The sequence below is a fragment of the Phyllopteryx taeniolatus genome, chromosome 14, assembly GCF_024500385.1.
Source record: "Phyllopteryx taeniolatus isolate TA_2022b chromosome 14, UOR_Ptae_1.2, whole genome shotgun sequence".
NCBI lineage: Eukaryota > Metazoa > Chordata > Actinopteri > Syngnathiformes > Syngnathidae > Phyllopteryx > Phyllopteryx taeniolatus.
The window spans coordinates 24,408,381-24,419,579 of NC_084515.1; the positions used below are offsets into that span (position 1 = coordinate 24,408,381).

The window sequence follows — 11,199 nt, forward strand, 5'->3', positions numbered from 1 at the left end:
CGTCAACCACGCGTCCACCGTGCTGCTCATAAACTTCTACTGTATTTCACGTGTCTTTGTCAAACTAATGAAAAGCTTTAATAGAGTGCAGCGAGAGTGAAGTTGAAAGTAGTAATGAGGTGACTAATTAAGAGCTAATCGCTTTGCTTCAAGGGGACGACGCTCGCCTCGACTCTTTAAATCCTCGTCACACGTCACGTGCACCCTCACGCGCAAACAACTGTGCTATAAAAATACTAAAACATTCACAGTCAACATTGCGTTGTGATGTATCGCGTTGTGGTTGGACGGTGGCGGCACAGAGGAGCCGCGCTCTGTTCCCCAGATGTAATTATCCCTCAAAGGCAGGATGCCTCTAAGAGCACCATCCATCATCCAGGCTCGGTCACGTGACTGACTAAGAATGCTCGCTCTCCCCTACAGCTAACATCCGCACGTTATTCATATCTATCACAAACATATTGGAAGTATTTATTTATATTTTATTATTATTATTATTATTATTTTGAGGGGCTATATTTTCCAAAAAACACTCAAAGGACCCTTGGAAATGACGAAAATGAGCCTAAAATGTCTGCTTTGAACCAAAACGGCAGACTTCCTGTGTCGTTCTGTGAATGGCTTCTTGAGACTTTTTTGTGTGCCTACTCATGATGATGATTTTTGTTTGTTTGTTTGTTTGTTTTTTCAAATCAAGTGGATGCTACCAAGCCCATTTTTGCTCCAAAAGGTTGAACCTTTGTGAGTTTTTAGAATGCAAAAGTCCCGAAAATGCAATTTCCCGACGAATAATAACGAAGACGAACAAGTGGCCCATAAAAAGGAGTTTAACAAAGAGTCCAATCGTGGTGTCACAATTATTTTTAAATTATTTTTAACAGGAAGTTGAAGTGAAAATGACATCATTACAGTCACTGAGGCACAGAAAAAAAAAAGTGCTTGTCCCGTCAAAAACGGGAACATTGGTGCCTTTGCAAATAAATCCAACTTGTGGTGTCAGCATATCCCGATACCTCCCCCCCCAGCCCGACGCCGACCTCCCCGTCGTGTCCTCTGTCGCCCTTCAAACGCCCCAACCCCCTGCCCCCCCCCCGGGCCCGCAGCACTGATGTCGATTTGGCCTTAAAAAAACAAAAAAACAAGTGTGTTAAATATCATCCACGCTGACTTCGCCCTTTCACAGGAAGGAAAAACTCTTTTCTGCTGCACCCCCTGCTGGGCTGCATACATTCCAGGAAGCCCTCGGTGGGCGACGACCATATTTCAGAATGGACATATTATGGAAAATTTATTTTTTCATGTACAGCATAAGAAGCTAATTCATTGCATTATTGATGGTGAATGCAGGATTTCATCACCAAGCCACCAAATTCTATCCTTTTTCCATGCAAATTGACTTTAAATGTGTTGTATCCAATAGTTGTGTCTGGAGTGGCTGCCCACTGTGATGTCACAGTGGGGCTAATTAACTTAATAACCAACCCCCACACCGAGTTTCTCTCCCAATGACTTTGCAGCTAAGCTGGCCGACATTCCAGAGCAAAAAATAAATAAATCAAATGAAAGAAAAAAAAAATAAACGCTTCAACCGCTATCAAATCAAAGCCAAAAGGTAAGCACAACTGCAGTTTAAGTCAGATAGCATAGTGTCTTCTGAACAATATTGGATTGATTGGTCCATGAAGTTTTTGGCAAAGCAGTCCGAAGCCAAGCGGGCACTGGATGTCTCCTTTAAACAAAGTGAGTCGAAAGCAATGCATCCACCTCCTCTGCCAGCCAATCAGAGGTTCGCTGACATCCAGGAAGCAGGAAGTGTTCGAAGCAGGCAGGAAGCGAAGGCGAGGCTCCATTAGGATTGTTTTTTTTTTGAGGTGAGGGGATGAATAAATGATGAGTGTCGTTCACGTGGGAGTGCACAGTCAGCGGCGGGTGGCTTCGCCAGGGTGAAGAGCTGGGAAATTTGATGCCGATCACGCTCACTGAGGACCTTTAAGACCCAAACGCAGTGGCCGTGTCCTCCACCACGTTACACGTCTTATCAAATATGATTATTATCAGCATTTTAATACGCCGGATGACGCCAGTTTGTCGGGAAACACAATACTGTGGAGAGTCGCAGGGTAGAAAATGGATGGATGGATAAACAGGAGTTTCAAGTTTTCGTTGAGTGCTTTATTTTACTAAGATGTATCTTAAAGTTTAGCACATCTTCAAAGAAATAAATATTGAAGAATGTCCTAAAACGCAGTGATCTAGAATAGGATGATGATGTAAACATAAATTGATTTACTGTAGGTTAATTTGACTGAAAAAGAGTTGAGAGAAAAAAAAGTCGACCTGTACATTGGGGTAGCCTCCCTCTGCCTACGGGTGGGGGGACGGGTCCTGACTGTTGATTGTGCCTATGCACCAAACAGCAGTTTAGAGTACCCACCCTTTTTGGAGTCTTTGGAGAGGGTGCTGGAGAGCGCTCCCGTTGGGGACTCCATGGTTCTGCTGGGGGACTTTAATCCTCACGTGGGCAATGACACTGAGACCCGGAGGGACGTGATTGGAAGGAACAGCCCCCCCGATCAGAACGCGAGTGGTGTCCTGTTATTGGACTTCTGTGTTCACCACGGATTGTCCATAACAAACACCATGTTCAAGCATAAGGGTCTCCACATGAACACTTGGCACCAGGACACCCTAGGTCGCAGTTCGATGATCGACTTTGTGGTCGTGTCATCGAACTTGCGGCCGGATGTCTTGGACACTCGGGTGAGAGGGGGCGGAGCTGTCAACTGATCACCACCTATCCCTTAGAGATAGGGTGAGAAGCTCAATCATCCGGGAGGAGCTCAGAGTAGAGCCGCTGCTCCTCCGCATTGAGAGGAGCCAGATGAGGTGGCTTGGGCATCTGATTAGAATGCCTCCCGTATGCCTCCCTAGTGAGGTGTTCTGGGCACATCCCACCAGGAGGAGACCCCGGGGACGACCCAGGACACGCTAGAGAGACTATGTCTCTCGGCTGGCCTGGGAACGCCTCGGAATCCCCTCGGAAGAGCAGGAGGAAGTGGCTGGGGAGAAGGAAGTTTGGGCTTCCCTGCTGAGGCTGCTGCCCCCGTGACCTGACCTCGGATAAGCGGAGGAAAATGGATGGATGGATGGAATGATGGATGAAAAAAGAGTAACGTAAAAATATTTGACATAAATAATTAACCATTTCTTTTTTTTTAATGTAAAATAATGGTTTTGTTTGAAAAAGTTGATTGCAAAAGGTGTCGTAAAATGCAGTAAAATTGTTAGACATAAGTTCAACGTATTGTTTTTTTTTTTTTTATATCAAATGATGGTTTTGCTATTAAAAACATTTGACATAAAAAGAGTTGATGTAAAAATATCTGACATAAAATGTGCGGACCACCGTGGCTGAGGTTTTTGGGGTTCTTTTACAAAGAGCAGATCTCCTTTCTGCAGACAGTAAAATCATCCTCCTCAGGGTCCTTCCGGCCCCTCTTCCCTCCCCCACCACCACTACCCAAACCTCACCCATTGATCATCTTCTGTGTGTGTGTGTGTGCGCGCACGTATTAAATTGTCAGGCATTGACGCTAGTGATTACGTACAATATACATGTACAGTACGTGCACATGATCCTCTCATCACACCCTAAAAATATTTTTTCTCCTACTAATACTACTACACCCATACTATTACTGATATTCTTACTGTAAAAAAAATTATTAGCTGTAAACAGATTTGATAGAAAATTAGTTGGCATTTTACTAAAAAATATTTCGTAAAATATTTTGTTGATGGAAAATGTGTTGAGATAAAATGTGTTGAGATAAAATTATTCCATGTTAAAATTATTCCATGTTAAGTTATTTGACAATATGATTTACCGTAATTTCTTGTGTATAATGTAAATTTTTTCCCCAAAAAAATTGTCAGAAGTCAATAGTGCGCATTATATAATACATAGGTATTGGGAAAAATGGGAAAAACTTTCGCATTTTCGCATAACGTTAAATTATTTGACGCAAAAAAGATTTGGTGTAAAACGATGCAAAATAATTTGACAAAAAAAAACGACAAAATGATTTTATGTAAAACGATTTGAAATCATATTATTTTGATTTCATGTACAATGTTTTGACATATTTCATGTAAGAAGAATTGGCATCAAATTATTTGGCGTCAAAAGAGCTGGTGTAAAAAGTTTGACATCAAATGAGTTGACGTCAAACGAGTTGAGGCAAAATTATTTGACACAAAAAAGATTTTATGTGAAATGATTGAATGTAAAATGATATGACATAAAATGAGTTGGCACATAGATTCGACGTACAATGATGTGACGTAAAATGATTTGATGTTCAATGATTTCACGAGCAATGACATTAAATGATTTCACGAAAAAAGATGTTGTATGTAAGAAGAGCTGTCGTAAAATTATTTGCCGTAAAAAGATTTGGCTTGAAAAGAGTTTGATGTCAAATCAGTTGATGTAAAATGAGTGTAAACGCAATGCGACTAGATCCTGCGATGAGTAATAGCCTCCTACTTGTAATAAAAGGACATCCTGTGCCGAGTAATAATAATAAAGTATGCCTTCACACCAATAGTAATAAAGTATGTAATGTACTCTATGTGTGTTAATGTTAATGCAGAGCTGATTGGTGTTGATTTACGCCGCTCGGATGTTTGCAGAGGAGCGTTGAACGCTGTGATGGTGTGAGGCCTAGGCACAGGCCCTCCATCACGTGCGGCGTTAATGGCACCGCACCATCCTGCCGTGAAAGGGGACTCATGATTCACCTTTAATGAGACTCTCGCATCATCTTATAACCACTTCCCAGATTCCATCATTTCAGCTGCCGTCACGACCGCCTCGGACACAAACGAGCACACGTGTCGCCATTAGCCTCCCGCTTAAGTGCTCAGCTGCGGCGCCCCTTGTATGTGATTCCACAACATTTTGACTATGTTTTGAAGGACATGCGTCGTTTTCGTGCCGTCATTTGGAGTGCGCCACCAACCGGGCCAGCGCGGGAAATGAATTGGGCATTCACGAAATATAAAAAATAAGATACTGACAAATACAGATGTTAGAGGAACTGACTGGCTTAATCAGCATTGTATCATCTCCTCTTATAGTGGCTTGGGTGAAAAAGACTTTTTTTTTTTTTTTTTTCTACAAAAAAAGTTGTGGCTTATAGCTTCAAAGTAGTCAATTTAAAGCAAGTGACATGAGAGTTGATTTGAAAAGTCACATGATTTAATCGCTCTAAAGTGAGTCACATGACTTAGTCAGTTTAAAGTAGTCGAGTTGAAGCATGTGACATGACTTAGTGGATTTAAAGTATTCAATTTAAAGTAAGAGACATGACTTAGTTGGTTTTGAGTCACATGGCTTAGTCAATTTGAAGCAAGTGACATGACTTGTTGAATTAAAGAGTCACGTGACTTCAGCGATTTAGAGTCACCTGACTTAGTCTATTTAAAGAGTCATGACTTTGTCGATTTAAAGAGTCAGACGAATTTGTTTAAAGTAGTGAATTTACAGCGGGTGACATTACTTAGTCGATTTAAAGAGTCACGTGACTTAGTCGATTTAAAGAGTGACATGACTTAATGGATTTAATACATCTACCGTATTAGCACGCTTTTATTAGCCTGCTATCCAGTCTGGTTTACATGATCTCTTAACAGTGCAAAAACCAGGTTAACGTTAACATACAATAGTAAGTTCACCCTCCTGGCTGATTGTTCATGAGCATTCTTTTCTTTGTGACTGTGCGTGACTGAGCATGTTTGGGAGCATACGGACTGCTAATGCTACATGTTTAGTAGCACATTTTCTGGAGTTGTGTCGCCCTAAAGGTCAGTTGTTGTCGTTGCTTTCGTGCTTTAGCTTCTCTGCAGGTTCTCCTTCCTGCCACATTAGCACATAGCTACCTCCTCCTCCTGGAGACAGTTGCTGTGAGCACATAAATGCTTCTCGACAGCTGCTAGCTTTCTGTGCACTGCTTCACGGATGAGTCTCGGCGGGAACATTAAAAAAAATCAAAGACGTAAAAATGAGCTAATCGCCTTCATCGATCCGGAGGTGTCAAACGTGACAGACAGATGGCAGCCAGTGGGGGGTGGTGGGGTGATGTGGCCGTCGTTGCACTATTTCATCTGTGTGTACAATATGTTGTATTCGGTGCCATTAACGACTACCATGTGCGTCTTCACGTGAAACGACCGCGACCACAAAGTGACCACTAACGATGCTCTTAAACACTCGCAGCACTTCCTGACACCCTCCCATTGATCTGGGCGTCTTAAGTACACGTGATCAGGGTGTGTTTAAACAAGTTGTCATGTGGTCAATGCAAATGTCCCCCCCTATCCCGAAGGGCATCCATTTTGGCCACAAAGCTCTTTTGAGTGCACAAAAAAATGTGTTTGAAGCAGGAAGAACATCTTGCGGAGCGCAACAAAGATGAAAGCCCTGACAAGGACTGGCGTCAGCTGATTTCCTTCCAATCAGAAGCTTGACCGGGAACACCTCACCCTCCCCACAACCCCCACAATCCCCGGGTGGCCCATTCTGCCCATTCCACATCACTGCCTCATCGACTACGTAAGTCATGAGACTTTAAATTTACTAAGTTTCATGACTCGCTTTAAATCACTTGCTTGAAATTGGTTAAGTCACGTGACTTGCTTTTAATTGACGAGTCATGTGACTCGCTTGAAATAAACTGAGTCACATGACTCTTTACAGCAACTATGTGACTGTGTAAATTGACTAAGTTGTGACTCTGAACGGACTACTTTAACATCAACTAAGTCACGTGACTTGCTTTAAACCACTAAGTCACATAACGAGCTACAAATCGACTAAGTCACGTGACTCACTTTAAATCACTAAGTCATGTTACTCGTTCTATCGACTAACTCATGCAACTCTTTAATTTGAGTATTTTGAAATCGACTAAGGCAGAGTAGACAAGGATTTTTCATACCGGTATCCTAATTTTTTATTTGTTTATTTTTTTTTGTTTCAAATAACAATTCACGCCATCATGACTCTGGGAAACGTCAGCTTTCCCCACAAGCGTTTTTAAGATGGTTGGTTCTGATCCGTTTCTGACCCTATTATCGGGACAAATCGACTCTTAACACACCTCAGGATAATCTTATAGGATAATCTTATAAAACATAAGCGAGTCTGGCGTTTGACGTGCTCGGTCGGGAAGGTGCAAAACCGGGGCAAAACCAGTCCAATTGTCTTTATGTGTGTGTCATGTGACTCTTTGAAGCAACTACTTTAAAATCAATTAAGACATGTGACCTACTTGAAATCACTTAAGTCATGTGATTCACTTTAAATCAACTAAGTCACATGAGTCACTTTAAATCGACTAAGTCACAATTTGTTTTAAATTGACTAGTCATGTGATTCAACAGTCAAATGTCTGTAAATGTCATGACTCTTTAAATTGACTACTTCAACATCGACCAAGTCATGACTCACTTTAAATCGACTAAGTCACGTGACTTTTTGTATCGACTACTTTAAAATCGACTCACTCATGTGACTCTTTGAATCAACTACTTGAAAATTGACCGAGTCGTGTGATTCTTTCAATCGACTACTTTAAAATCGGCTAACTTGCTTTTCAACCGACTACTAAGTCATGCAACGCACTTCACATCGACATGCAATACATTGACTAGCTCCTGTGGCGCTTTCAATAAATTACTTTAAATCGACTGAATCGTGTGACTTTTCAAATCAACTAAGTCATGCGACCGCTCACTGAAATCTCGGTTTATCCTGAATCAACCCCGCCGGTTGAGGCAGAAGAGGCCTCCAGTTTTGTATGATATCATCGTCTGATGTCATCACTGCGCCAAGTGAAAGTTCGAATGAGGCGTGGCCCAGCAACAGGAACCAATCACAAGCGAGGCTAAGAACAAAATGGACCAGTGGCATCGTAGGAATTATGAGAGCGCGTCTGTCCTGTCAGTGTTGACAAGTTGAAAATTTGCCCTCAATCTGCCAGATATGCCACGCACACACTTCTCACAAGAGCGGACACACTGTACCAAATGTTTCCGGATGCGCTGTAGCGAACCTAAAGAACCAATCAGTAATGTTGATGTTTTCTGATCGTCAGCTGTCACAGCGCCGCTCTGATGATGATGATGTCACACGTTGGCTGAGATACCACGCCGACAGCTACACATATGGGGCGGCCATATTGGAAGGCTCAGACGCCAGACACAGGCTGACGGTTGATGGTTGATTCACTGGGTGACATGGTGGCAACATTCCTCGCTCGCCTTTGACTGGCGGGCCAAACAGCGTTTGCCCCTTAAACGGCAAAAATTGCTTTTGACGCGACAGGCTGGACGAAATGAGTCTCAGGTGGGTTACAGAACCCCCTTATACACAGAGCCAGCGGCCGCTCCTTGATGTGTCTTGGATGCTATTACTAAACTCGGTTAAACTGGATACCGTAATGGTACCTTTCAAAACAACAGTCATTCATCAAAACAAGAATAATAACTTTGGTGATAATAACTCAAACCGGTGTTTGAGTTTTACTTTTACCCCCCGTCCCGTTCAAGCGCTGCCTTGTACAGTAGTTGCATTAATACATGTCCCTCGCCCGCCGACGTGTCTGCCAGGAAGTGCAGTCTAACTGCTTGCATTTGGTAGATTTTTCAAGGCTTCTGTATTTTTTCTAATCCCGATGATAATCTGATTTATATATATTTCTGTGCTTCTGCATGTGCAAATGTGATGTAAATTGATCATTTCCCAGCGCCCGCTCACCACTGCTGCCGTGGTTGCATTGTGATGCACCTTGGTCAGCATACAGTACACTATACTATGGCTCGTTTATTTTATTTGGTTTCCAACGCTACTTTGATGAATTTTATCAACAACAAATGCCTCTTATCTGCGCTATATTTATCCTTCACTGTCTATTATAACAACGAATGAATGAATTCTGATTTATTAACAAATTCACAGTGGTGCAAAGAAAATTGGCTTTGCCTATACGCTCAACTTGTGCACAGAGCGAGAACATTTCGAGGCATTTATTATTAAATGACGGCAATTATGTTGCCATGAAAAATTAATTAATTTTTTTTCAGTTTTTTTCTGGAAAATAAAATACTAATAAGCAGGGAATCGGGGATAAAAAAACACCACGCATAAGCAGGGGTTTCCGCAAATAGTGAAAAATCTCCGTCAGTAATGCAAATTACGTCGGCGTCACTGCTCACATTGCTGAAATCACAGACGGACGTGGCATCTACAATCCTTTTGCCCTGACTGTGCAGAAGACAATCACCAGAGACACTATGCTAAAAACTGCACCGCGATTTCTCTCTGTGGCAGACGAATGGGTGAAACGAAAAGGTAACCACAATGATAGCTGCAGCAAGACACCTTAGATTGCTCACATCTTGCAAAGAGCCATCACTGTTAACCTTGCTGACATTGTGGTTTAGTGATGCAAACGTTAACTTGGAAAACACTTGAAGTCTCGGTCTGGTGAATTTTGCCCAGGGAATATTTTTATATTCCCTGTTAGTATATTTTAAGACTGTTTTGTATTGAAATACAATTAAAAATATTTTTCCAGAGTTAACAGTATGCTCGTCTATGTCTATTATTTGATTTTAAAAAAAGAAGAAATTAGGGATAAATATTGTTACATGGATAAAATGTGATTAATTTAGATTTATTCTTTACAAAGTCTGTAATTAATTAGATTTTTATTTAATCAAGTCCAACCACTAATATAAACACATTTTCAAATGATTTCTTTTTTTTTTTTTTTTTTTAAATCTGCAAATCCTGAACTGTGAATATGCGTCGCAATGGAGAAAGACTACACCAGCTGTCACTGAGTTTCGAACACAACAAGTTTAGCTCTCAGTAGAGCCACGCAATTAAAGTAGCTGTCAGTCAAGAAACAAACAGGAAGTGACACAGAAGGATGACGGCGAGGGGCGTGTTCAGAGCCGACCCAATTGGACCCTAAACACAAATGAACTAAGCGGTTGCTTGGGGGGGCCCCAAAAAGCGTGGGAATGTTTTAGGACACGGTGGGCGGGGGGCCGCATTACTCACACAAAGGCATGGTAGAGCAGCGCCCACCCTCGGGGTCTCTCCAGCGCATCGTAGATGAGGTTTTGAATCCTCCTCTTGCGGACGTTATTCCTTTTGGCGGGCCGGCTGTAGTTCAGGGGGGTCTTGGCCAGGAGCCCGATGGCCGATGTGCCCTGGGACCCCCGCGTGTAGTCCTCCCGGACTGCCACCGCCGCCACCAGCAGGGCGCCATCCTTGTCTCCCCCCACGTCGCCGCCCTGCTGGTCCGGGGGGCCCTTCTTGCGGTCCTCCGAGCCACTAGCTGCGCTCCTGGACCGCAGTCCCATGGTCAGTGCTGGTTGCCCGGGTCGGGCCGCATGCCATGGTCCGGTCCGGGTCCGGGTCCCCCCTGAGCCCTCAGCTTCGGGTCATTTATGGATGGTGCCAGGAGGCGAGGCTGCCATGGAGAGATGGACGAGACAAAACAAACAAAAGTGGCATCAAGTCACGGAGGAGGAGCGGGCGGGCGCGCGCGTGCGTGCGTGCGTGCGCGCGGGCGGGCGCGCGCCTGTCGTTCAAGAGCGATCACGCGCATTGCTGTCAATAACTGCTCTTTTGTTTTGCTTCTTTTTTGGGGTACAATTGTTGTACATTAGACTACTGACCAAAAAAAAGTCCTTCGAGTGGACTTAAATCGAACATGCATCGGGTGCACATTTTTTAAAATGTGCTAAACTAACATATTATTGGACTATTTTCGAGAAGAGGAGAAAATAACCTCAGTTTAGCACATTTGAATCATTCCAGTTGAGCACATTCGAATCATGTTTAATCGGTTTACCTGATCAAATTAAGTACTTTTTCAGAGGGCTTCCAAAGGAAGCCAAATTAAATTAAATGTTTTGTTGTTAATGTTGTGAATTAGCTTTGAGAAGAAAAGCAACACTTCAAAACGCACGGCAGACAAAGACCTGGCAGCGCGCGTGCACGCAGGAATCCTCGCTCACGCGCGAGCATCAAATCATAAGAACATTTTTTTTGGGGGGGGGGGGGGGGGGGGGGGGCCCGAGGTATTTTGTAGGGAGAAGAAAAATACAAAGCAGGCTCAC

General features: G+C 43.1%; 1 protein-coding gene across 1 annotated transcript in view; it reads right to left on the reverse strand.

Moving 5' to 3' along the window:
* kcnq3 (potassium voltage-gated channel, KQT-like subfamily, member 3) overlaps positions 1-11,199 on the reverse strand; it is a 39,122-nt gene that overhangs the window by 27,637 nt on the left and 286 nt on the right. The window contains exon 2 of the mRNA XM_061797908.1: positions 10,133-10,547. Within this exon, the coding sequence (XP_061653892.1) occupies positions 10,133-10,437 (305 nt within the window). The 5' untranslated portion in view covers positions 10,438-10,547. The remainder of the gene's footprint in view (positions 1-10,132; positions 10,548-11,199) is intronic.